The sequence below is a fragment of the Actinia tenebrosa genome, unplaced genomic scaffold, assembly GCF_029948245.1.
Source record: "Actinia tenebrosa isolate PJP-AT-01 unplaced genomic scaffold, QUT_ActTen_1.0 PGA_scaffold17__23_contigs__length_9995812, whole genome shotgun sequence".
Lineage (NCBI taxonomy): Eukaryota > Metazoa > Cnidaria > Anthozoa > Actiniaria > Actiniidae > Actinia > Actinia tenebrosa.
Genome location: NW_028292577.1, coordinates 327,646 through 354,961, shown reverse-complemented (window position 1 = coordinate 354,961; position 27,316 = coordinate 327,646). Strand labels below are relative to the sequence as shown.

Here is a 27,316-nt window from a genome sequence, read left to right as displayed (position 1 = left end):
TGAAAAAACGAGGCGCAGCCGGGTTTTTTTAACTGACTTTGAGGTGTTTGGAAATCGAAGGAAAAACTCTCTCAAGTGTTTCAAATTACTTCTCAAGCTCATGAATATTTAGAATGTAATGGTAATGCCTGTAGAGTGAAACTCACGGCTGAAAGAGCCCCTTAAAGGGAACTTTAGGGTTTTTTTCCTTCTTCTTCTTTTGCCAATGTCTTTGATAGAAATTTGTTTCGGAATTTCCTTTCTCTTCCAGAATTTTATAGATTTTCCCTCCAAAACATAGTGGCCGTGTTTTATATGCCTGGAGTAAAATATCAGAAATGACACGACAAAAAGGTATAGCAATTGTCTTCAAGAAATATATCTTTACGATGCAAAAACCTCGTAGGAGTTCTTCGTGATACGAATTTGTATTTATTTATTTTAGTTTGTTTGTCTGTTTGTTTGTTTGCTTGCTGGTTTTTTATTTATTTATTTATTTTTTATTTATTTTCTCACTACATCTAACCTCTAACCACGGTTTCAACATGGCCAATTCAGCTATTGAGTCACTGAATCGAGATAAAATTTGGTATTTGTATTTAGTACTAATGCCCATAACGGTTTCAATACATAACCATCATTTTTCTGATTTAAGTCTAGATATGTCATGCAATCTTTATTCGTTGATGTTTCTGACATGCGCAATAGCGTCCTGCGGAGCAATTTGCAAAAAGATGGCGATTTTTGACAAAAGTCAAAAAGGTGAGAAGTTGAATTCATTTGGCTTTTTTTACAACAAAAGTATTACTTTTTAAAACTCAGTTTTCATTCTATGAAATTAACAGGTCGAGCACTGAGTGGTTACGTGATATCAAGCCATGACGTCACTTCCCGTTTCCACTGTGCATTCAAATGTCTTGAAACTGGTGGTTGTAAGTCGTACAATTACCAAGAAACAGGTTCTCCACTCCACGTATGTGAGCTTAGTAACCACACAAAGACCTCCGCGTCATCTGATTACGTCATCAAACCAGGCTTTACGTACTATGACGCTGAGCACTTCGTAAGTACAAATTATTATTTATTATTATTTATCATTAGAAATATTTCTGTATTAAGTTGTGATGTTTCATTTTCAGGTTTTACCCGTGTGCGCTTCTTCTCCTTGTCAAAATGGCGGCACGTGTGGTATCGATGAATGTACTGATTCTTACGAGTGTCTGTGTAAACCTGGATACATTGGTCAATACTGTGAGACCTGGACCGGTACGTAGACTGACCATCGCCCAACACTTGGTACCATTTTAGCGGGAAACTGTCACTCACGCCTTAAAGGATAAACAAATTTCTTTATTGTTTAACAGGTATTGCTTCATCGTCAAGTAACCCAGGCCATTCATGTCTGAACATCAAAAACACTGCACAAGACATTGGAGATGGTAGATACTGGATTAACCCAGACAACACAGGAACCCCATTCACTGTGTACTGTGACATGACCACTGACGGAGGTAAGATATGTTAATGTGAAGCATATGTGGGCTCCCTGTGATACTGGATTAACCCAGGCAACACAGGAAGCCCATTCACTGTGTACTGTGACATGACCACTGACGGAGGTAAGATGTGTTAATGTGAAGCATGTATGGGCTCCCTGTGATACTGGATTAACCCAGACAACACAGGAACCCCATTCACTGTGTACTGTGACATGACCACTGACGGAGGTAAGATGTGTTAATGTGAAGCATATGTGGGCTCCCTGTGATACTGGATTAACCCAGGCAAATGTACTGAAAGTATCTGAAATATCGAGCAAACCGCATGGTTACGTGTTGAGTTCAGTTTTAAAAATACAATAACAATAATTTCAACCAAAATGAGGGAGATTGTAGATTAGATAGTAGACTGTCTGTTTCATTCATATAATTTCTCCTTACAGTAAAATAATTTGTAATCGTTGTTTTTAGGCGGGTGGACGCTGATCAAAAACTTTACTCTGACGGGCCCACCCCTTTCTGGCTTTGCCCGTTGTACCAACTATCGGCAGATATCTAATCTGAGTCTATATGAATTCGTCACACAACCTGCACTTCTGCAACTGAAACAAGAGATGGGGTTCACACAGTTACGGTACTACTGTCGTAAAGCATCTGTTGGCAGAGTATTTCACATTATGACGGCCAAGAACGATTCGGGATACGATGCTGTGAGGTGTTTATCTGATGATTGTTTGATAGCTTTTGAACCAGATTCTGTATTCTGTTATATAAACATGAAACTAAATAAGATAGTTAAGGGGATGCCTTAAAGGAAAGTGGGAAGACAGTACGTACGACTTATGTGAAGGGACATATAGATCTATTCTAATATTACCACTATTTGTGTCCTAATTGATAGTCCATGCGAAAAAATAGACATTTATGAAAAATACTCGTTTTGTTATTTCTTTTTTTGTAGGTTCATGATTGAGGATGCTTCTTCGCCTGCAACTGCTTGTAACTCATTTATTCGTCTTCCTGATGATCAATCGCTGCTGGCCGCCAACTGTGCCAAGTGGGGCTTCCAAAACGGAGGGACCAATACCGATACGTGGGGACACTCGTCATCTACAGGTCCGTTGAGGCCGTACAATAAAGTTGCATTCTGGTCAGGTACACATGTTAATACAATTATTAGCGGGGAACACAAATGCGATGATAATGTGTCTGGTGGACAAGCTGGTGACGCTTGGAAGATGTTTGTACGTTAAGTTCAAGATAATCCGCCTGCTGACCATAAAATGTTACTCAGTAGTGTTTGATAAAGTTCAGCCAAATCCCGCTTCAGATGCATCGTTTCCTCCATAAACTGAATCTTTTAATGCACCAAATAACATGAGGTTGAACTATGCTTAGAATTTACGGGTTAAATAATAGATATTTTCTAGTATTTAAAAGCACCAATATAAAAAGACCAAATTCACCCTATTCCACGATTGCACGTTACGTCATCGCGGCTTGTTGGTGCCATTTAACAAAAGATTTCTCATTAGCATCCATTGTTAACGGCACCACAATGCCCGCCATGCTTTTGTCTTTTGACTCTCTTGGGGAATGCTTGCAACCCATCAATAATGTGACAAGAAAGGCGCTTACATGCTTGGGCAACTTTCAATTAGAATTCACTTTTTCTACTTCGTCTCTCAATAATATATTTGTTAACTGAAGCATTTGATCTTCATTCTTCATTCAACCTGATATCGACGACAGTTATAATTAGAAAGGACAGCGATAGGAAACATATAGTTTATGCTTCTCCAAGCAACTACTTATCAAGAGTTATAATTAGAGCTGTGAAAAGCTCGCTGTCTGACGGCAGACCAATTATATTGCACGAGACTTACTCTCACCTCCATCCAATCAAATACCGGATACACGGTACGAACACTGTCAGACAAATCATACTAAGGGCATCATAAAATCAAGAAAAACCTTGGTATGAATATAGCCATTCTGAGGTCAAGAATAAACACTGAATCCGACGAAGGACTAGCGTCCGAAACGTCAGTAAGTTTTTTCATCTTTTCACGGTGTATAATTTACCTTTTTATCATTACTGTTTTATTAGAAACACCGACGCAGCTCACACTAGTTTTTAGTTAGTTATATCTACTGAATCTAGTATGCATTGAAGTGTATTGTGGGACTGTTTTAGGACGAACTATAGACGCCATCTTGGGAATATCTGACCACTTTAACAATCCCACAATATATGGCACTTTGATACCAACTCGACCAAGCTTTTTTATAACCTCAGAATGCTTATAGATTTAATTCTTTTCACATTTTAAAATCTCTATTGTATTCTTATACTAGCACTTAGTTCCATTGTGAGCAAAGCTAAGCTACTGGAAGGTACAGACCTAAGTAAGGAAGTTTTGTTGTGGAGTTAGGAAAGTGCTAGTCTTCCCTGCTAGCAGAGCATATTTTCCTTTTGTTTTGGTTGAGAGAGAAAAATAGACTCTGTAGGCCGATGTAGGACGTTATTTCTGTCGCGCATGCGTGGCGTAACTTAGCAACGCTGCCATGATTTTGACAGCCGCTCTCGTCAAACGGTGTTTGGCGCCAAGTTGTGTTACATTTGATCATGCGCACTACATGTAATCGGTTAAACACCGGTTTTAAAACTGGTTTTGTTCGTCCACCATCGTGGACGGCGGTGTATCAAAGGAAACGCTCTACATCGGCAGAGTCTCCTTCCTCCCCACCTGAAAGAAGGGAGAGAAAGAGAAGAGAGACTCTGCTAGCAGGGAAGTCCTAGTCCTACTGACCGCCAAGCTGCCGACTAAGGAATAAACAGTCTTTCTGTTCGACCTGGCTATGCCTCAGTTTGTGTAGCACGATTTTTGCACTTAAATTGTAAGCTACAACTGGGTTAAATGAAAATAAAAAGTTGTCACAACAGACATTCCTTCAGCGTACCTGAGTCTTTTGAATATTGATAGATTTGCGGAATATTTTGACTTCAAAGGGACGTCTTCAAAACGACTTGCATCCCAGTTTAAAAGTGCAAGGGATAAGCTGTAAATACCGTCCGGGGGCCGGCTTGTTTCTCAGTCTCCTGATGCCTCGGCTAGAACATTGTCCTGGTCTATCCTGCGTAATCCGTACATTAAAGGCGGAATGGCATTTCCTGAGCCACGGTGTTTGAGGGTACAATTCTTTGTGGGTATACTACTAATGTAAACACAGCTAATCTTGAGATACCAACGCCAAGATTAAGGGACAGGTACTGTGCAAGAGTACAAGTACGTCATATATCCGTGAAACAAAACCAAAGATGTATTGTCTAATTGCAGCACTCAGTTAATTAAGGTATGGGAAATCACCCCAGACGAGCAGGCTCGTGGGAATAAGCCAATAAGTAAACAGGAAGGGTGATAATAATAATGATGATCATCATCATCATAATTATAATATCTTTATTTATCCTGATTTTAAAAAAACGATCAGCTGGACACGATAGAACAACGGATGATCATCCACACTTGTTCGCGCCAAATGACATTTTTGCATAATCAATTCTTCCTTAAATAGATATAACTAGCTAAAAACTAGTGTGAGCTGCGTCGGTGTTTATAATGAAACAGTAATGATGAAAAGGTAAATTATACACCGTGAAAAGATGAAAAAACTTACTGACGTTTCGGACTAGCGTCAGTTTTACCTTTTCATCATTACTCTTCCTTAAATATTGCTACGTCATCAGGATAGCTAATGAATATTTAATGAAATAGAATAGAAACAGACCGTTTCCGAACTCAACTAAATGACGGGCACGGAACAATGGTTTAAAGTCGTGGCTGGACTTGGTTGAAAGTACAGTAAATTATGAACACATCCAATTCAAACTTGGCTTGAAACCCTTCTTTCATGGTCGTCATTCAAGCGAATACTTTCTTGTTCTCTGTTACCCAGGTTTAGGCTCGATCTTGCGCAGAATATTCATGTGTTCCAGATGAGTCCGTGGAATTTCAAACGGTTTGTATTCGGTTGCTTGGCTTCCGCCGTTTTGACTGGCAATGGACCTTTATCACACTGCGGCATGTTTATTCTCAAGAAAATAAAAACCTTTGTTTCCCCAGCATAAATTAATTCTCAAGTGCTTGAATTTGAGGCTACGCGAGGTGGAATCTATTGTTCAATCTAACATGGCTGCCCCGTGAATAAGGCCCATGGGAACAAGGCTAGATTACATCACAGTAGCGTCTCACTGAGTCATATTTTCACTCAATGGCTTCCATGACTTCAACATACAATAGAAACTAATATCAAAGTCAAAGGAGACCATGAAACCTTTCTTATATGGTCGAAAAACCTCTCAGTATTAACTAACTAGGCCGGTACGACAGAAATTATTAGTTAGTAAATTATTTTTTCCTGATCAGTGAAATAGTAATGACAAAATATCAACTCAAGGGTGCCGGAAATCTCTGTCCTGATTATATAAATAGCACGAAGATGAATCAGATGAATAACGTCTAATTGAAAAATTGTGCAAATATACCTCTTTTATAAATAATTTATCACTACCATCCCTTATTGTTTCTCGTTTCCAGCTATAAGAGTCTTTACTCAGACACCTTTTTAAAAGGTAGGAATCAGCAGCTCGTGCGAAGAAAAATTTTTTGAAGGTAAAAAAAGGCTTAATTCAATTTACTGGGGCTTCTATTTGCCTTTATGCTTATAAGGAGGGAAAAGCCAAAAGTGAAAGAGAGAGAGAGAGAGAGAGAGAGAGAGAGAGAGAAAGAATAAAAAAAGTAAGGGAGAGACAGAGAGAGACAGAGAGAGAAAGAATGAAAGAGGTTTGGATGCTAAATTTCATTAAAATATACTTCGTTATATATCTTAATCATTGATCTCTCGCTCATGACTAAGATATATAACGAAGCATGTTTCAATGAAATTTAGCATCCAAACAACTAAATTACTTTCCACATCTGGTTTTGTGCATAACCCAGCATCTTTATTCACGGAATATATTTTCTTAGTTCACAAAACGGTTAATTTTTCAATTTATTATTTTAACGTATCATAAACTTTCGCAAACTGGTTTTATATAATTTGGTATTTTTGACAATTAGCAATATTTCAGTTTTGATTCTTCAGCTAAATATATCGAGTTAAATTAAATCCAAGGAAAATTATGTGATAGATAAATGCCAGGGCCGTAACCAGAACTTTTACAAGGACGGTGCACATCGAATAAAATCGGACCACTGATCGGTTTTCTTTATTACCAACTCAGTGGCGTAACCAGGGATCGTGCAGGGAGGTGCACAGGAAACAATTTGCAGAACCAACAAAAAAAAAGATAACCAAAAGAAAGGAGATGGATGAGCAGACCTTAAGCTTTTATGGAGGGTGCACGTGCACCCTGTGCTCCCCCCTGGTTACGGCCCTGAGTGCACATTATTCATGTATTTACGGAGCAAGAAAAACCGAAAATAATCGAGAGAGAAATCCCTCAAATCGCAAGACACCCAACCAGCTACCAGCTCTGCTCGCTGCAAGAAAAACACACAAATAAACTCACACACAAGGAGAAAGAAAAAAAAAGAAAGAAAAACAAAAACAAAAACAAAAAAAAGGAATCACATCAAAACAATCTATTGTTTAAACGCAAAGGATCATGATTGTCGGAGGGGGTCAAATCAACGCAAGTTCATCGAAAATTGTTCTCAAACCCGTATCAATCCACGAAGAGAAGTAGAGTAGCCAGCAAACGCTCAGAATATGTTTTAGTACATATTAACACATATTATATTAAACTGTTTCGCTAGGAGTAAATTTTGTTGAATTTTCTATTGGATTTGGCGATCCTATCCCCCACGTAAACAACCAGTGAGGTCATAGTGAAATAGGGCAATTGCCCCTTAAAAACCGCCACTATATATAAGGAATGTAGAAAATCAATTTGTATGTTTGTGGACGTGATAGGTGTTATGTTATTCTCCTGCGTTACTGTGCGGACGCAATAACAGGGACCATTTGAATAAAACTGACCAATCAGATAGCAGTAAACTAGACAGTGATTGAACTGATAACAGTGTTAGCCAATCAGATTATCACGTTCTCACCCTCTTATAATATCGGTGCGCTATCTGATTGGCTGGTTAAAAACCTTGAACTAAATGTCGTAATATGATTGGTTAATGATACTAGTTTATCAAAGTGTCCCGGTTTGGGGTATCCGCACAGTAATCATGCAGTTTCCACCACGTTGGATTCTCGCGTAATATGACGTCATTACTGGACCAAAATAACATTTCCTTTTGATTTAACATATCTTGACTCTATTATTAATTTTCCTCTGTCCATTGCTGTTTAGCTGAAAAACAGGAGGTTTGAATTTTATACGAAATGTCTGGAGGTGAAATAGCTGCATTTTGCATTCATCAAATATCTGCAGCTAGAATCAAAGTAAATTATATTTAAAATCACAAAGCAAAATTTCCAATATAAAGCTCATATTCTTTTAATTCGTAGCAGGGTTCTTGCATAATGTCAGCAACCAACCTTTTCGTGTTCGTGCTTCTGACATGCGCAGTATCGTCCTACGCCCTCGGTCCTTACAGAGGTACTTGTAAGAAGATGGCGATTTTCAAAAAAGCCCAACGAGGTAATTAACTTTATATGAGAGAAAACAAAACCATTCTTCCAAGCTCTTTTTGCTTTAAGTGTAGCACCAATTTACAATATAGTAGATGAATTTTCATCCAATCCTCAGATCGAGCACTGAGTGGTCACGTGATATCGAGCCATGACGTCACTTCCCGTTTCGACTGTGCTGACCAATGTCTTCAAACTAGTGGTTGTAAGTCGTACAATTACCAAGAAACGGGTTCTCCACTCCACGTATGTGAGCTTAGTGACCACACAAAGACCTCCGCGTCATCTGATTACGTCATCAAACCAGGCTTTACGTACTATGACGCTGAGCAGTTCGTAAGTACAAATTATTATTTATTATTATTTATCATTAGAAATATTTCTGTACTAAGTTGTGATGTTTCATTTTCAGGTTTTACCCGTGTGCGCTTCTTCTCCTTGTCAAAATGGCGGCACGTGTGGCATCGATGAATGTACTGATTCTTACGAGTGTCTGTGTAAACCTGGATACATTGGTCAATACTGTGAGACCTGGACCGGTACGTAGACTGATCATCGCCTAACACTTGGTAACATTATAGCGGGAAATGGTCACTCACGCCTTAAAGGATAAACAAATTTCTTTATTGTTTAACAGGTATTGGTTCATCGTCAAGTAACCCAGGCCATTCATGTCTGAACATCAAGAACACTGCACAAGACACTGGAGATGGTAGATACTGGATTAACCCAGGCAACACAGGAACCCCATTCACTGTGTACTGTGACATGATCACTGACGGAGGTAAGATGTGTTAATGTAAAGCATGTGTGGGCTTCCTGTGATACTGGATTAACCCAGGCAACACAGGAAGCCCATTCACTGTGTACTGTGACATGACCACTGACGGAGGTAAGATGTGTTAATGTGAAGCATGTGTGGGCTCCCTGTGATACTGGATTAACCCAGGCAACACAGGAACCCCATTCACTGTGTACTGTGACATGACCCCTGACAGAGGCAAGATGTGTTGGTGTTGATGCATGTGTTGGCTCCCTGTGCTACTGGATTGACCCATGAAACAGCAGCAAACCCAAGGATCGTGTTTTACAGTTACAATCAATCTTTGACAGGAGGTTGGACTTTGATCAAGAATTTGACTTTACACCAGACTCCTCCAAGCGATAGCTTTAATGGGCTTGGCAGTTATCGTGGCATTTCTAGTCCAGGAAGATATCAGTTCGTCTCACAACCTGCACTTCGGCAACTGAAACAAGAGATGGGGTTCACACAGTTACGGTACTATTGTCGTAAAGCATCTGTTGGCAGAGTAGTTCACATCATGACGGCCAAAAATGATTTGGGATACGATGCTGTGAGGTATTTACCACGGTTTATCAACTATTCGGTATCTTAGCACTATAGAAAAGATTCATCGCTGAAAGAGAAAGATTTGTCGTTGCTTTTCATGGTCACGCGCGCGGGAATTTTTTGTATAAATAAAGGTTCTGTTAGAGCAGTTTTTGTATGACTGTGAAATGTTCAGTGCCGCGTATGCGTGCCTTGCGTGAACGTGATGTTTTCTAGAATTTTAATTGGCTGTTTTTTTCTAACGCAATATTATTGGCCTAGCAGTGCCGTGACTTTGGCATGACCATGACCATGTGCGCGCCGTCTTTGTGCCTATACTATTGATTGGATGGAAAGTAAATTCTTGATTGGTCCGGCGTATGCCTTGCCATGTCACGACCGCGTTGTATCCGCGAGCTTGTGTTTTCACTGCAGTGTGTTTTCGAGCTCATTGAGCTGCGCCGCTCCACTGCTCTACTTAAGGTAGTAGTTAGCGATAACGAGGTCTTTTACTTGAGAAAAGATTGATCCCTATTTTTCTTTAAGTTTTTTTCGTGTGTATGCAAACCTATATCTTTTAACACAACAATCATATATAAGCAACTCAACAAGTTGATTACCTTACTGTAATATCCCACTCTTTTTCTTCAAGGTAGTAGTAGTAGTCTTGCTTTCGTGATACTAATATTACTAATAGTCATATTTACAATATATTCCAAGGTACCTAATCGTCAAGAATTCCCCATATGCAAAAGCTTGTAAGTCATTCGTTCGTCTTCCTGATGACCAATCCCAGCTTGCAGCCAACTGTGCCAAATGGGGCCACAAAGGAGGAACTCCAAGTACCAATACATGGGGACATTCGCAAAGGACTGGCGAATGGCGACCATACAATCGTGTAGCTTTATGGCCAAATACACATGCGCTATCCTTTATCTCTGGTGACTATAGATGCGACGATGGCACCAACGGCGGCAATCGCGTTGGGGATACCTATTTGATGTTTGTGCGTTAACTTTTGGATTTGATTGAATGAGAAAAGACGTGGCCACAAATGATAAATATTTTGCTATGGCAACCGACACTAGAGAAAAACGTTTGCGCATTTGTGCCTTTCAGCGACACGAGTGAAAAACGTCTGCGCATGCTCTGAATCCGTATGCGAATTAGTCAAAACATATGTAAATTTGACTTTCAAACATGCCTGATAAATTGGACTTCATAAAGTGCCAAAACTTAGTGTCCATGCTTGAAACTTAGGACTAATTATTTCATATTGTGTTTGTTAATACAGTATCTTGGTGTGACAAAAGTATACTCTCGAACTTTTTTGTATACTAGGAGGATAAACATCACTGATTTACTTCACATCTCTCTACCAATTTCTTGAATTTTATTTCCATCGAAAGCCTAAATTATAATTGCCGTAATACAGGGGCGTATCCAGGGGGGGGGTGAAGAGGGGGACCGTAGCCCATCCTTTCAGAACGTTGGTTATGTTCCTTGAAGTGGAATAGAAAGCATATTAACATATTTTTTAATATATTTTCCAAGTTCTGTAGTGTCATTCGCAAAGTCGGTCAAGCCCTCCCTCTCCCCCCATTACATTATTGCAATGCATCACTTGAAAAACGACATAGACAGGTAGTCTTATCATCAATCAAGTATCACACTCAAATGTTCACGTCACCTGACCTAATGATTTTTTTATTTCATTGGCAAAAAAAACAAAAAAACAAAAAAAAACACGTAATGGCGCATGTTCATAGACCTGTTCTGAGTCAATAAACAAGATGCAGTGTGGTCTAGCTTGGGTACAAACATCTTTCGTTCATCAAACATCTTTCGTGCATCATGTTTATATGGACTTCTTGTAAATGTTATTTTGCATGCACTATTAAATAAGAAAAAACTCGTTCATGTTCCTGGTTTGGAAATTATTAATTTATCGATTTCGTGGTCAACCAATTTGTTATTATTCCTTTCTCTAATTCCTTGTGAAGAAAAGCGAAGAGTTCCTGGAGGAAAGGGGGGGGGGGGTGGGGGATGAAGATTTGGGGGGGGGGGTGGGGGCAACGTCTCCTTACCTTTCTCGGGTTTTTCTCTGTGTTTTCTCGTTTTCCTCGATTCTCCTAAAAACCTTATATTTCAATTTGCTGAGTTAGCGCTCTGCCCTAATTTGAAGTTTGAGCTAGTTTTGTCAGTCAAAGGGGGATGGCCTTTATTAACTATGTTTAGTATTTTTATTCAAGTGAATAACATAAATCCCGCCGGAGCGCTCATTGGTTACAATTTACGTCTTATGCTGCTATATTGCTAACCTACAAGTGCATATAGCGCACACGCGCACGCTCGTTTGTCGATTGGTGCCGCTTGCAGAGATAATAACAAGGGCGGATCCAGCCAAAATTTTAGGGGGGGGGGGGGGGGACTAATTTAGTTTCTTCCGTCAACACAACGGAAAACAATACAAAAAGCATCTAATTCTTCAGTTTTGTTTGTTTTTTTCCCCTGCTGAAGGGGGGTTCAGTCCCCCTTTGCCCCCCCCCCCCCCCCTCCCCCTGGATCCGCCCTTTAACAAAAAAACTTAATAAAACTCTCTTCCTGAAGACTCGCGTCTCGCTAAATATTCCCCGATATTCACTTCATTTTTTCATTTTATGCCATTTCTACTATATTCTACATTATGAGCTCAAACTTCTTCGTAAAAATATCGATGGGTTCATTTTGACCCTATAGGACCACGTGATCTAGTAGTCCAAGTTGTGGGCTAACTGTGGTAATATCCCGTGCTAAGGGGCTGAGTACTTGTACTCATTCTCCAGACGGTAGTCAATGGTTGCACACAAACCATGTTTTTGTTGAAAATTTCCAAAAAAGTCCAAACATTCCCCAACTTTATCGACAAAAAATGAATAAAATTGATGCCTCCACGAGGAAAAACAGTGGCTAGGATGTCTAACGATAACGAAGAGTCCGATGTAAAGTCGCCAGAGTTAAATTCCGTATACATTTCGGAGTCGAAAGAAGAAGAAACGAGTTCGTCGAGCAGTGCAGAAGAAACACAAACCAACTCTGCTGTTCTTGTCAGCTCTTTGATTATAAACCAAGCCCTGGAAAATTTTTCAAAGGTAAAGGGATAGTATGTTGTGTAGTTTTGCGTTTGAGGTTGTTGAGATATTTCTTGTAGCTTGAATATGTACCCTGTATGGTTTGATTTGCACGTGGATCCAAATAAGCTTATTACATGTACGTTAATAGGCAAAAGTTCCCATCGTCAGATTTTTTGAAACTTTTGCATTATGAAACTACATCATACTAAAAGTAAAGTAAACAATGCTGTTGTTGTTTATATGTTGTAATATAAAATGTTGATATCATGGGGGGGGGGGGGGGGGGGGGGGGGGTGGGGGAGGGAGGAGGTTGATGGGCAACCCCTTTGGCATTTGACATTTTGAATTTGGAACTTTCAAATTCCTCATCCCAGAGAAAAACAGATTAAAGTCGAATTTCCACCTTTAGTGCATATGCTGATTGTATTTTTCTGGATTTTTTAAGAAGTCAGCCTTGTCAAATTCCCTACTGTGGGGGCAATTGAATAAAATCAATTTCCACCTTTAGTGCATATGCTGATTGTATTTTTCTGGCTTTTTTAAGAAGTCAGCCTTGTCAAATTCCCTACTGTGGGGGCAATTGAATAAAATCAATTTCCTGAGAGAAGCCTTTCCCCCTCCCTCACCCTGGGGCTTGACTTTGATAGCTGCATCAAGGATACAAATCTTTGAAAAAATGTTTTTATTGACATGCCCTGTGACTACTCAACTAGCCCGAACGGGAGTAAGGGTAAAAATCACTGAAGCAATAATTTTTTAGCTCATGCTATAGAATATAATTGTGGAGAGTACAGGTTGAAAAAATGTGTGACTTCACATTCTGTGGGGGGGGAGGGGACAAAAGTCGTTATGACTCAATGAAAGATGTCCCCTGCTATGACAATGTCCCAGTCATGGAAGGACTACCTTTACCAATGATGCTCTAATAAACTGTCACCTGCTACGGACAGCATCTCCAATGAAAAGCAACTCGCAAACCTACTTCTTCAGTTTTCATGCCGAGGACTTGTGTCATCAAAACTACGTACTTCATAGTGTAAATCTTTACTGGTATGCTCAAGGCATGGCTAATCAAAGTGCATACACTGCAAGCTCAAGACGTGGCTAAAAATATATGCAGCTAACTGCTTCAATGATTTTTACCTATACTTAACCCATCCTTATCAGTATAGTTGCTTAGTCACAAAGCAGGCCAGCCACAATGTTTTTTCAAAGGACTGTATATCAGAGGCACTATTTAGGTGCCCATGTCCTCCCTCTGAATTTCACTGCAACTATGTTGCAATTTCTGAGTGTTTTTTCTTTGCTTGTTGAATTTTGAGTCATGCAAGCAACAACAAGTATCTTTATTACTAATTACATATTATACACATATATATATATCAAATTAAGCTTTACAATAGTATTATTTAACCAAGATTCAGGTAATAGCTGCTCAGTATAGCAAGCTAATCGAGCTGAGCAGTCGTTAACTGTTTTTAACACATTGATAAGGTCTCCTTAACTATAGCCAAACTCAGTTTCTGAGTTGGACTATAGATAAGTTTAAAGATTGAAGCAAGGTTAATGCTTCACATTCTTTACCCATACTTACATGTATTTCATATATTTTCAAGGGTCAACAGAAGGAATATGATGCTCTTGTTCAAAAGCTTGGAGATTCATCACTCACGGTACATGTTACTAGTATTAAAAGAAGAATAATCTGATAATGATTTTGTAATCATTCAGTTATTCCAATACTTACCACAACTTGCTATCATAACAGGACTAATTCGTTGTGGTCAAAGAGAAAAATATTCTTTGTTTGAGTTGTTTTCTCATGCATTATCATTAAACAAAGAAATGATACTCTACGGAATAGTATGTGGTAGAAATATTATTGGATTTCTTTGCCACAGTACCTTTACATGTGGTTAACCAAATGCATCATAGGTTTCCAAACATTGAGTGGGACTTTTTTCAAGGATTTTGGTTCTCCTCACTTACAAAAAAATATTCAATAGCAGAAAAGATATGAACTTGGCACCCTTGCCACCAAATGATATTACAATGCCTATCCCAACCCTAAACCTAACCAATCAGCCACAACGTGAATTCGCTGTCATATAACAATGCTTTGTTGGTGTATGTATTAAAGCATTAAATCATAGTAATATGATATATACAATTGCAGGACATAGAATTCCCCTGACAATATTCCCATACACGAAGTTACTACCCTATCTATAGCAAGTACTTTTAAATAGTATCAGTTTATTTATTTTTTATTTATTAAACCTTTTGGATAACCCTATCGCTACGATATATGCTTATAACTAAGGGCACTTTAAGAGATTACTGATTTAAGAATGTTGTTTTTGTAGTCTGTTCACCTTAGACGATACCTTAAAGCACTTAGAAGGTGTACTTCATCTCTTACAAAGAAATGTGATATTCTGGTTGGCACAATACTGGTAATTATATATACAGTAATAGCTGTTTACTGCCCTTTACATACATACTGTACATACACACACACACACACATACGTATGTAAGAACGAAACGTACGAAACATTTGACTACGTTTGTTTTTAACTTGTCACTTTGTTTGTCAGTACAGGAACTTTCAGTTGCATGTTTGATTTGTCTGACTGTCTGAATGTCATGGCCCAGTTGTACAAAGGGTGGATAGTGTCATCCAACAGATAAATCCTATCCAGTCGGTAAATTTATTGGATAACAGCATCCACTGAATAAGATTAATCCATTGGATAGTGCTATCCACCCTTCGTACAACTGTGTCCTGTTTATTTGTCTATGCCTAATTATGTAGTTTCTATTTCTAATCTCTTTCTATTTATTTGTTATTTTATCTCATTGTTTGTTGTTTGGTCTACCTGTTTATCTTCCTCCCTTTCTGTCTGTTTTCGTTGTTATGTTTGTTAGTTGGTTGGCTGGTTTATGTCTGTCTGTCTGTCTGTCTGTCTTTCTGTGTATCTGCCTATCAGTCTGATACATTTTTATTGATTCAAAGCATTGGGTTGGTTCAATAAAGCATTCTACAGTGTCTTTATATTTCTAAAACAAATTTTTTTCGTCCAGAAACTAAACTGGGCAAATGCAGATGATGAGACTGCTGATGAATTTGTAGAATTCCTTATGTCACTTGTATCAGCGCAGACGTACTACCTGAGAGCCTGTCTAAGAATGTTAACAAAGCTCTTCCTTCCAAGTATGTACAAGGCATCAAACTATAATAGACCCTTTTTGAGTTCCAAATTACCGCTGTGTTCCTTGATTACAGACTCATTTACTCAGGCTTAGCCTTGCATCAGTGTTTAAATATTCACAAATACCAACGGTAAAGTAAAGAATATACAACTCCAACAATACAAACACTTTGACATTTGACGGACCTTGACTGTGAATATTCTACACAAAATTGAGGCCAAGCCTGAGTAAATGAGTCTGTAATCAAGGAACACAGCGATAATGTGGAACTCCAAAAGGGTCTATTGGTTTTTTAGTGATAGTCCACTAGTTTGTCCATAATAATAACAATTATAGAAAATAGCTCTCTACTAGTGGGATAACACTACATGTACCTTATTACAGTACATGAAATTTTCACTACACTTTTTTTCACTACAAATTTTCACCATTTTTAAAAACTCGTGAAATGAAAGCGACATGAAAAATAAGTGTTGCGAAAATGTAATGATTCAAAAATTAAGTGACCACTCAAAATGCATATTTAAATAAATATCGAAATTGCAAAATTAAAGTGCCTTAGAATAGAGTTTTTTCCAAAATCACGAAAATAACCTGTCACGAAAATTTCATGTACTGTAATAAGGTAGCACTAGTTGGAGTTTACAAACTTTAGCGTGGTGCAATTTGATACTAATAAATCATACTTCTTCAAAAAATTACAGCAATTCCCAAAGGAGTGGACCCAGAAGATGTCGATATGGAAAGTATGTTACCTAATCTTTGTGTCTTTTACCGGCCTAAAGTCAGCTTAGATAGGGAAAAACTGTGGCCAAGGTTTTAGATATATTTAGATATATTACAGACCAAGTCCGAGTGCTCAATTTCCCCCAATCTAGACCGATTTTAGGCCGGTAAATAACTTAATCTTTCCCATAATTATTTTACTATCCCATGTTTTGTTGTTGTTTAATTATCCTTTTTCTCATGCGCACACACTTGGATGACATACATGTATGCCTTACGTCAGGATACTGGATCGTGGGCAAAAATAGAAAATATAGCCCACTTGCGCAGCCTATCAGAACACGATTCTTTGGATACCAGACTGGAATAGATATTCAAACGTAATGTAGGTAATAAAATGAAGCTTAATTTTAGATAGAAAGATGGGTAAACAGATAGATAGATAGTCAGTCAGCTAGAGATGCAGGAAAATAGGAAGCCAAGCCACTCAAAAGGCAGGTATTATTCAGATATACATTGTACAAGGAAAAATATATAACTTCTCAACTATTACCAGTAAAAAAAATATATTCAAGGGAATGAATAAACATGTTCTACAAGGTATATAATAATTGTATATTTTTTCTTATAGAACAACAGAATATTTTCAACCATGCACACGATGGGCTGCAGGCCATTCTGGAAATTGTGCCAACGTAGGTTTAATCTTTATCCATTGACAATATGCTCTTTACTGTCTCTTGACTGTTTCTCTATTTGTCTGTCTGTCAGTCCCATGTCTGCACTGTTATTTCCTTTTTCCTTATCTGTGTGGAAGCACAGATGGCATAGCTGTGTTAAGGGATTGCCTCTCACCAAGACGTCCAGGTCGATTCCTGGACTTGGTGTTGTATGTGTATGTGTATGTGAGTTGCCTGTTGGTTCTCTCCTGTGCCCGAAGGGTCACAGGAAAAAAAAACCGGATTCCCAAATTGGGAATTGTTGGGTATTTCCTTGAATTCCCAATTGGAACACCAACGTTGAGATTTATTGTTGGGAATTTCCTTCTAATACCCAATAGAAAAACAAAATTCCCAACAAACTAACATTGGAAATCAGTGCCACGTTCCCAATTTCGTTCTCTCTGGGAATTGGATGGGAATTCCTTGGGAATTCAAGGAAATTCCCAACAAATTCCCAATTTGGGAATCCGTTTTTTTTTCTCCTGTGGGTTTTTCTCAAAGTTCTCTGGTTTTTATCCCTCTGCAAAAATCAACTTCTTAATTTCAGTGGTTGAAAAGCCTGCACTGCTAATTTTTTTTAATGCTATGCATCATTCTGTAAACACTTCCACAAGTTTTTGATTTCTTTTTGACATTCTTTTGACTACTTTCAATTGAGCTCTTTACTGCTAACCAATTTAAGGTATTAATGATTCAATCACGCCAGGTCGCGCCGGGTCGTTTTTCCACGCCTTGGGCCACATATCAGCGCGCTCGCGGCCGAGTTCTCGATTCGGTCAATTATTTTCACTTATATTTCAAATTTTTTTTTTTTTTTTTTTTAGGACCTCCCTGAAAATCATTTTTATGAGTGGAGTATCCTCATTAGATATTATCATCATTATTATTATATTAATTAATTTAAATTTGTTGTTTCAATAATGTGACATAGATGTACAAACTCTACCTATTGAAACATCAAGGTGAAGCATCAATACCTAATCGTTTAGGGGCAAAGAGCACAATTCAAAGTTGTCAAAAATATATCAAAAGATTGTTGAAGGGTTGACTTTTCATTTCCGTACCTCTTTCCTAGGGCTCTTTTCATTGTTGACTATTCATCTTCTGGTTTTTGCCTTACGTACTTTACAGTGCGAATCGAAAAACCGTGGGCACTTGTTTTTTGACCAATCAGAATTGACTTTCTAACCACAAGATAACAAATAGATAACAATAACGCTTTTGGTTAAGAAAAGTTCTTGATATATTTCTAGATATCCACAGTTTTTTGATTTGCACTGTGATATATATTATCTTTTTTGTAGAACACCCAAGTTTTTATTACCTATTCTGTCTGATAATTTACCTTACTTCAAAAAACACAGTATATATCAAGTAAGTAAAAGATTCAACTCTCACTAATTTCACTCTGAATTCCTTTTTTCCCAAAATAAAAGTACAGTATTTATTCTGGAGAAACGTTCTGAAGAATATAATTATAATGTGTAGTTCCAAAAATTATCCATTCCCCTCTCATGGAGGAAATTTTTTAAGGCACCCCCTACCCCCAGGAAATACCAATTTTCTTCCATACAAACTCTGTAATTTTTGTTCTTTCTCTGACCCCCCTACTCTTCGGAAATTCCAAATTCCTCTGTGGGGTGGGTATGGATGATTTCTGGAGCTACACATTATTGTATTTTCATGGTTTTGTTTTTTTCTCAGACAAGTTATGTCAAGAACCTGCTACATATCACCCAGTATTTACCATCAATACAACAAGATGTCCTGGAATGTGTTATCAACCATGTCACCAAAATAGATGTAAGAGGCAAATGTAGCTGATTGTTGAGGAAGTTAATTTAAAATCTTGTAGCCTTTTCATAACTCATATAGGAACCTTGATTATTTGATTAATTAACAATAATAATGATCATGAGCAACTGTCCCAATGTTGAGGGATGGGTATGGGGGGAGGTTTCATCCTGAAGCCAATAATTAGACAAGATGTTTCTTGAAGATTTCCAGAAGTGGAATTGCGTTAAAAAAAATATTTAGGTCATGTAATTATCAGAGACTCTGGCTTTTGAATAATAAATCAAATAAATCAACTTTTGTTTATTGAGGATGACACTTAATTGACAGTAATTCGACTGACAAACTCGTGGTCCTCTTTTAATGTCTCTAGTCCTTTATGGACCGCCATTCACCTGATCATGAGAGCCACTTGAAGGTCCAACCATTTGTAATTAATGTAATTACAAAGGCAGCACCCTCTCCTTAGTCATTTAAAAACCCTGAGAATTAGTCCATTTGAGGCTTGAGCCATGCCCTCACACACAACAGACAGACAGACATACACTTTTAACAGCTGAGCTAACCAGGTGGCAGTTAGCATGATTCCAATAAAATGATTTACAAGATTTATTTAAAGAAAAAACATTTTTTCTAAGGTTGAAGTTCCTCGTCATGAATTGGATGAACCAGAAGAAGAGGAAAACACCCAGTTTGAAGTGGACTTGGTATGATGACTGCTATTTTGTTCCAAGAAATATTTTACTCATCCTTTTAAAGGGGACTGTGCATTCAGGAGTAAGGGACCAGTCATAAACTAGAGGGGGAGCTCAAGGGCTTGTGCAATTTAGTTTTGATCTGCATGATTTTTAGAAGCCCTCCCTCTCTCTCCTGCTGTAGAGGAATTGTTGGACAATCATAATATTTTGCTCCAAGCTTGCACAAATTTTTGTAACCTTTCCTTTGAGTTTACATGAAAGTTTACAAAAGATTACAGTACTACAAACCCCTTAGCCCACCCCCTAATAAATATTGGTATATTGATGTTTATAATGTCATGTGTTTCATATTTAGTGTATTATTTTTTATTAGGAATGTATTAAAAAGGAGAGCACAACAGAAGATGACAATGATGAATCAAAAGAGATTGTGGAAAATGAAATGGCAGAAACTTTAGACCAATTGATGGAAATCTTATTCAAATATATTAAAGAAATATGTTTTGTAGATGGTAATGAAATTGCTATTTAAATTGTGTAAGAAGAGATAACTAGCTAAAAACTAGTGTGAGCTGCGTCAGTGTTTCTAATGAAACAGTAATGATAAAAGTGTAAATTTTACTGACGTTTCGGGCGCTAGTCCTTTGTCGGAGTAAAAGAGAAAGAGGTGGTAGAAAGGAGTGTTTATATACTGAGAATAAGACAAAAGAAACCAATGAGAACATTTGGTTGGCAAGGAAACGAAAGAAACAATCAAAAGACAAAAGAGTGGGTTAGTTAAAAGCAGAGCGTTAGTTAATCCCGTTGGGACTAAGAGTGCCCACTGGTGAGAATAAGGTGCATTTAAATTGTGTACTGTATCTGTCAAGCACAAAGTGAATGAAAGACTTGATAATTAATGAAGGAGTGAATGAATGGTTGAGTGGACAAATTTTTGGGGTACTTGCGACGTCATAGCCGCCATTTTGGTTTACTTTGACAAAAGATTTGTTCTTGGTGTCTTTTGTCATGTCAACCAACATGGTGGCCATGTCCTATTTTTATCCATTTACTTTTGCATTTGTTCTGCATTTGTTAGGTTGTTTCATAATCTGTCATCCCATGCTAGCATGCATGCATATGGTGTAGACAGCCAGGGTCATAGGTAGAAAATACCGCCCGCTTGTGAAGCCAATCAGATAACATAAATCATATGATACTTAACCAGAAAAAAATAAATGTATTTATTTATTGATGTAACTTCTCGTTTCTTAGGCCTTTATCATGTGGATGCAAGCACAGAACTATTCAATCAACTCATAAGGGTAAGTGCAAACTCCTTATCTTCGACCATTGTCCCCCTCTGTCTTCCCCCTCCTTCCTCCCCCCTCCCCTGCCCTTGGGCTACCCTTGTCCAGTCATGATTGATTGGGAGCCCACCAACCAGCAAAGGTATCCCAGCTAATAAAATGTGTATTTTAGTCACAGTTTGCTACCTGTGCTAGAGATGATTCAGATATAAGCACTTATTCACACCAGCCATAAATGATTGCGTTACTGCCTCGTTTTATTGTTTTATAATATCTAATAGGTCCTTTCGGTTGATGTGAACAAGTACTAACAGATTTGAAGTTAGTGGCACAGGAAGCCCAACTGAGATAAATTTAATATTGAAAGATGAAAAGCACAACTGCTTTACTGCTCTGTGATACAAAAAAATATATTACTAATAGTCTAATATTTTATCTTCTCCAGGTGTTTGATAAAATCATCCTTCCTACTCATGCCAGTTGTCATGTACATTTTGCTATTTTCTACATCTGTAGTATAGACCAGGTATAAAAAGCCTGATGTTAATTACACATAGCTGGAAATCGACCGTTCATTGTGACTGTAGTACTAGATTTTTTCCCATGTAGCCTCACATTCAAGTGCTATTTTGGGAAAAATGTTACAGTGGGGTATTTATCTGAATATATGAATGAACTAGCCTCCTCCGCAGGCATCTTTCATCTTTCTTTTCTTTTTTGTTGAATTGGGATTCCTGTGTCGCGAATTGGGATTCCTGTCGAAAGAGACTAGGCGCTAATTAAACACAGGAAGCCCAATACTCAAAAGGAGAGGAGAGAGAAGAGAGATGCATGGGGAGGAGGCTATGAATAAACAAACAAACGAACAAACGAATGAATGAATAAAAATAAACCAGGGTTTTTGTTCTCATGGAAAAAAAACTATGACACTGTGTGATCAATGTGCATATGCACTTTATCCAGAACATAGTTATCGTTATAAAATACTCTCCTTGAAGATACATGTATGTCAGTCATCTCATTATGTTGTTTTCCAGACATTTGTGAATTCATTCCTTGATTTTTGTTGGAAAAAGGTAATATTGAATGTCTCATGCCATAATTTTAAACTTTGCTTACCAGCTGAATAATAAGTCAATTTAACAAATAGACATCAGTTTTTTATGTGTCTGTCCTCTTATTGACGATAAATTGCGTCATCACATTGTCAAAGTAGTGTGGATCCAAGAGGCAGAGCCGACATAACAGAGCCAGATACCGTGCGCACTCCTTGAGGTCAGCTTTATCTGTCTGTCCTCTCATTGATGATAAAAAATAACCAATCAGCGTGCGAGAAATTTGTAAGTTATTGTAAAATTCGTTTTCCATGGATAATGTCATGGTTGTACATCGTGGGATGCGAAAATGCTAACATGCTGCAACAACTTAACATAACGAAGCGTACAAGGGATTCTAGTAGTTGTAGTAAATGATACTGTAAAAAAGTCCTTTTTTTATAAAAAAAAGACCTATTGCAAATTCCATGACGGATCACAAACTATTCTATTTATTAATTCTCTACCTATGATTCTAGATAGAAGACATCAACACCCCAGCTATAATACGTCAAGCATGTGCTGCATACATAGCTAGTATTGTTGCTAGAGCCAAGTACATCGTGGTCAGGTCAGTTAATATTCATAATAAAACAGATTCATAAATGATTATCAGATGATATAAGATTGATGATGATAAGAAAATATCCAACTGATAGAGTTTACCAATAAACAATTTTTTTCTGTTCCATTCATCCCCTTTTCCATTTCTTCCATTTTATTCCTTCTTCACATCCTTCACCCTTTTTGTTATTCTCTTGGTAAAGAAAAGAGCCCTGAAATATTAGCCAATCATAGCAAAGATAAGTTCCCTGTTTCATCATTAGCCAATCATAGCAAAGATAAGTTTCCTGTTTCATCATTAGCCAATCATAGCAAAGATAAGATCCCTGTTTTATCTTTAGCCGATCATAGCAAAGATAAGTTCCCTGTTTCATCATTAGCCAATCATAGCAAAGATAAGTTCCCTGTTTCATCATTAGCCAATCATAGCAAAGATAAGTTCCCTGTTTCATCATTAGCCGATAATAGCAAAGATAAGATCCCTGTTTCATCATTAGCCAATTATAGCAAAGATAAGATCCCTGTTTCATCATTAGCCAATCATAGCAAAGATAAGATCCCTGTTTCATCATTAGCCAATCATAGCAAAGATGACATCCCTGTTTCATCATTAGCCAATCATAGCAAAGATAAGATCCCTGTTTCATCATTAGCCAATCATAGCAAAGATAAGATCCCTGTTTCATCATTAGCCAATCATAGCAAAGATGACATCCCTGTTTCATCATTAGCCAATCAGAATACTGTAATTTCTCCATTTAATGAATGTTTTATTATATTGAACAGTACTGTGAAGGTTTGTCTTGAGTTGTTAACGCACTGGGTTCACTGGTAAGTGTTGTGTTGAATGTCTTATATCCTTGATGAGAATATACCTCTTTGCCTTAGCTGTAATGTTAATTGTATTTTGATTCTCACAGCTACATTGACGTGCATGATGCATCTTGTTCTGGTCCTGATGCAGCAAGACATGGTCCATTTTATTCTGTTTGCCAGGTACCTTTCATCCTACAGTATGAAAAAACTTACCATTTAGAAGATTTTTTCGTTGAGCTATGAAACTTTGTCTATCATTTCCACCCATCCATCTATTCATCCATCCATCCATTCCATCAATATACCCATATCCATCCATCCACCCATCCATCTATTCATCCATCCATCTATTCCATCAATATACCCATATCCATCCGTCCATCCACCCATCCATCTATTCATCCATCCTTGCATTCCATCAATATACTCATATCCATCCATCCACCCATCCATCTATTCATCCATCCATCCATTCCATCAATATATCCATATCCATCCATCCACCCATTTATCTATCCATCCATCCATTCCATCGATATGTCTATATCTATATCCATCGATCCACCCACCTGCCCACCCCCTCATTTTTCATTCATTTATTTGTTTGTTCATTCGTTCGTTTTCAATCTCGACCATTCATTTCAATTTATTCATTCATTTCATTCTTGATCTAATTTGTATTTTCGCAGGCTTTGTTTTACATGTTTGTGTTTCGCCATCGTTCTCTCCTGGACCTAGAAGACGGTAAGTTCATCAGTTATTTCTATTTTTATTTATTTTTAACTATTCCTTTTTTTTAAAAAAAAAAGAAAAAAAAAGATCAATTAAACAAATTTTCTTCTCTCTTATTTATGACAGGCCACAAGTTTCTGAGAAGATTAAATTTCGAAAGGATAATCACCAGTCGACTAAACCCTCTAAAGGTACGAATATAGCATACTCTGTGCCATTTCCTCTTAGCATGGTAGATCTGTCAACTTGTATCTGCTCTAATCTGCAGTAATTGTATTAGCGGGACCAGGAGGTTATACAAAAAAATATAAGACTAGAAACAGCAGTAAATTTTGTCAATGTGTTACGTTACGTTTATGAGGTCACGGCGGGGCGGTGTGGGTTGCATCCCCTTTAACGCTACCCCGATCCTCGGGAACCCAGGGGTAAGATTCTTTCTGCCCTCCCACTACATTCACCTATTCTGCGTGCTTTTATTATGGGAACGAAGGCGGCGAGCTATCTATGGCCTGAGCTTCATTTATATCACCATTTCTTTGAACTTTTTTAAACTAACAAAATAAACTGAAAAAAACCTTTACCCAAAAACTGGGATGAATGCAGCTAACGAAAGACAACATATTTTGCCTGATTTTAGGTGTGTCTACCGAACATTGTCAATCTGTTTGCGCATGTGACAAGGTATGTCTGACTTGTCCGTAGTCTAGTTGTGAATCTAACTCTTTTTACAAAGAAGAGCGGTGTGCTCTCGTTTGAGCCATGTTACTCTCTTGAAATAAAGTTGTCATTACCGGTTGTATTCTTTGCGCAGTGATCCTTGGCTAATTGCAGACGCTGGTTGTGTCCGCGATCTTAATCAATGATTGAAATCCATAACTCCAATATAAGCCTGTTCTTAATTTTCTTCGTTACTAGTTCCGAAAAGTAGAGGCTTTGCACCATCACGTGATGGCAGCCATGACAGGAGGCACAACAATAGAGTCGTTTTCCCCTGGGAAACTGAATTCCTGCCTCCTTTCGTGGCTGCCATCAAGTGATGGTGCAAAGCCTCTATTGGTTTTATTGTTGCGCGCGCATTGTTATGCCTACATCTAGTTCCTTTTCTTATTTTTTTATCTTTTCTTTCCTTTCCTTTCCTCAGGCGATACGAAATCTTGTTATGCTATACAGTAATCGAGAGGAACAAACGGTCCATGTTGCCCGTGGCAACGACACAGTCCAATAAAGCTGCCTCTCGGCTTACAGTCTTCAATCAACTAGATTCATTTTTCCCCTTTGACCCTTATCTCCTGCGCAGGTGAGATAAAAAATGAGACAGATATTATGAGGGGGATGTGCCAGAGATCGTGGCATTACTGGTCGCAAGAGACTGGGGAGAGTTTTGAACTTTTATCTAGAAAGTCTAGCTATCATGGATGTGTTTCAATGAAAATAAGCTTTCGAAAGTGAATAACAATGTTTGTTTACAGAGGACGCTTTCCTTTCTCCAAAAATGCTAATTAGATGACAATTCAAAACTCTTTCTCGTTTTCAAACTGGTCAATAATCCACTTTCGAGACTTGCTTCGCTTGTCACACACTAAGGTCTTAATACGAGGCTACGTACGTGACAAGCGAAGTATATTTCAGAAGCGGTCAACTGCATGTGTGACAACAGGCCAAGTAGCATAAAATTGAGTCACGCTTAACATTTGTAAAGTTGCGCGCATCAAGCAACTCGTCAGTAACGTAGCTGGTCATGATGCTCTCAATGATAGAGCGATTGAAGTATGACTTGCGCATGCGTGGAGCCTCATTCTTCAAGTTTGTTCAAGCCAAACGTCAATTTATCTCTGTTTTGTTGCTTTAGGTCAGGTAAGTTTATCAAGCCTCTCTATCAAGATTGGCAAGGGATAGACGAGGAGACTGACATCCATGACGAACTGAACGAACAAGGAAAAGTCTTTGACAGCGAGGTATGTCTGGTATCCGTATTTTCCTAAAGTAAAGTCCAGTTATTAAAGTAAGTGTTGTTATTGTTTACAGGATGAAGAGGGCGAGGAGTACATGGAGTACGGTAAAACACCCGATATCGATGTACCGGGCCTCACCCCCGAGATGTCCATGTGTATATCACCGGGGTTTTCTTTTTCTCCTATAGAAAAAGAAACAAGGTTGCACCATAGTACACACAGGGTGACCAAGCATAAAACATAAACTAAATCTGGTTTGTACGTGAGTAATAGGAAACCAAAAGGCAACAGCCCAGGACGACCAAAAATGCGCGGTCAAGTCACACAGGGTGACCATAACGCGTATTCTTTATCAGACGCAACTCGGTGGGTTTGTACTCGTGAACGAGACAGTAACAAAATGGGTTCCTTGTAAGCAGGATGACAAATGAAGATCAAAGTCAGCCGCAAATGAAGAGTTTTACATTTTGTCTTTTGATGCTTCGCCCGCTGTATCCAACCCCCCTCCCCCTCGATGTGCCAGAAAACATGTACACAGGGTGACCAAAGATAGGTATTAATTTGCGACGAAGAGAGAGAAAAAGGATGCAAAAAACAGGCAAGATGACCAACCCCTATCGCATGGCGCTGCCAACTAAAAACTTAGTAAGAGATATTTTTGCGAATAGTTTGTTGCGGTGGTATAGACCCCTTGCAGCACTTTGGAATGTAGCTGAATTTGGGGGACCAAACAATAGGTTCCAATTCTCAAGAGATTGGAATTCATTTGTTTTGTCCCCCAGATGGAGCTGCTTTGACGTCACATGTCTATTAATTACCTGGCCAAACGTTTATTCATGTCCAGGGTGAACATGTATCCATAATTCCATTGAATACTCACATCTATATCGTTATCAAAATGATTTAATTAAATTCACAGAATTCAGAATTAGGAAAATACTTATATCACTCAGTTATATCTAAGTACAGTCAAGACTTACAGCAATTACAATATAACTCCATTCGTTTCATTGCATTTTCAATGTATAAAATAGTTATAATATATATTTACCGAATACAAACAATGGCTCCAAGTTGAAACGGGTCGGACTTGATTTGTACAAACATTCTCTCTATTTTATCAAGTCCAGCCTCCAATG

The 27,316-nt window shown here is 38.1% G+C and overlaps 3 protein-coding genes across 3 annotated transcripts; all 3 read left to right on the top strand.

Annotated features, from left to right (window-relative positions):
- The first annotated feature begins 641 nt into the window (after window positions 1-641).
- On the top strand, window positions 642-4,414 carry LOC116307988 (uncharacterized). The gene is made up of 7 exons (XM_089031979.1): window positions 642-741; window positions 825-1,042; window positions 1,119-1,245; window positions 1,344-1,490; window positions 1,638-1,706; window positions 1,950-2,193; window positions 2,440-4,414. Exons 1-7 carry the CDS (start codon window positions 642-644, stop codon window positions 2,729-2,731), a joined length of 1,197 nt encoding a protein of 398 aa, XP_088888105.1. The 3' UTR covers window positions 2,732-4,414.
- Window positions 4,415-6,083: 1,669 nt separating this feature from the next.
- LOC116307987 (uncharacterized) lies at window positions 6,084-10,884 on the top strand. Its single transcript, XM_089032109.1, has 7 exons — window positions 6,084-6,154; window positions 8,010-8,142; window positions 8,251-8,468; window positions 8,545-8,671; window positions 8,770-8,916; window positions 9,246-9,492; window positions 10,183-10,884. The coding sequence occupies exons 2-7, from the start codon at window positions 8,025-8,027 to the stop codon at window positions 10,475-10,477; spliced, it is 1,152 nt and encodes a 383-aa protein (XP_088888235.1). The 5' UTR covers window positions 6,084-6,154; window positions 8,010-8,024; the 3' UTR covers window positions 10,478-10,884.
- A 1,408-nt stretch (window positions 10,885-12,292) lies between these two features.
- LOC116307982 (RNA polymerase I-specific transcription initiation factor RRN3) lies at window positions 12,293-26,628 on the top strand. Its single transcript, XM_031718320.2, has 22 exons — window positions 12,293-12,593; window positions 14,192-14,248; window positions 14,942-15,031; window positions 15,662-15,791; window positions 16,495-16,536; window positions 17,148-17,211; window positions 18,543-18,612; window positions 18,943-19,041; window positions 19,671-19,739; window positions 20,104-20,242; window positions 20,985-21,034; window positions 21,465-21,545; window positions 22,057-22,095; window positions 22,593-22,684; window positions 23,464-23,508; window positions 23,598-23,673; window positions 24,183-24,237; window positions 24,352-24,416; window positions 24,863-24,906; window positions 25,367-25,522; window positions 26,075-26,180; window positions 26,251-26,628. Exons 1-22 carry the CDS (start codon window positions 12,387-12,389, stop codon window positions 26,419-26,421), a joined length of 1,947 nt encoding a protein of 648 aa, XP_031574180.2. The 5' UTR covers window positions 12,293-12,386; the 3' UTR covers window positions 26,422-26,628.
- The last annotated feature ends 688 nt before the right edge of the window (window positions 26,629-27,316 follow it).

What these genes read in the sequence shown, in the direction of transcription:
- LOC116307988 (XM_089031979.1), top strand. Translation starts at nt 642, where the DNA reads ATGTCATGCAATCTTTATTCGTTGATGTTTCTGACATGCGCAATAGCG. An exon ending in TTTTGACAAAAGTCAAAAAG is followed by an intron (nt 742 to 824) that starts GTGAGAAGTTGA and finishes TGAAATTAACAG; the next exon opens with GTCGAGCACTGAGTGGTTAC. An exon ending in TGACATGACCACTGACGGAG is followed by an intron (nt 1,491 to 1,637) that starts GTAAGATATGTT and finishes TGGGCTCCCTGT; the next exon opens with GATACTGGATTAACCCAGAC.
- LOC116307987 (XM_089032109.1), top strand. Translation starts at nt 8,025, where the DNA reads ATGTCAGCAACCAACCTTTTCGTGTTCGTGCTTCTGACATGCGCAGTA. An exon ending in TTTCAAAAAAGCCCAACGAG is followed by an intron (nt 8,143 to 8,250) that starts GTAATTAACTTT and finishes TCCAATCCTCAG; the next exon opens with ATCGAGCACTGAGTGGTCAC. An exon ending in TTGGGATACGATGCTGTGAG is followed by an intron (nt 9,493 to 10,182) that starts GTATTTACCACG and finishes ATATATTCCAAG; the next exon opens with GTACCTAATCGTCAAGAATT.
- LOC116307982 (XM_031718320.2), top strand. Translation starts at nt 12,387, where the DNA reads ATGCCTCCACGAGGAAAAACAGTGGCTAGGATGTCTAACGATAACGAA. An exon ending in TTGGAGATTCATCACTCACG is followed by an intron (nt 14,249 to 14,941) that starts GTACATGTTACT and finishes TTGTTTTTGTAG; the next exon opens with TCTGTTCACCTTAGACGATA. An exon ending in CCCAGTTTGAAGTGGACTTG is followed by an intron (nt 19,740 to 20,103) that starts GTATGATGACTG and finishes ATTTTTTATTAG; the next exon opens with GAATGTATTAAAAAGGAGAG.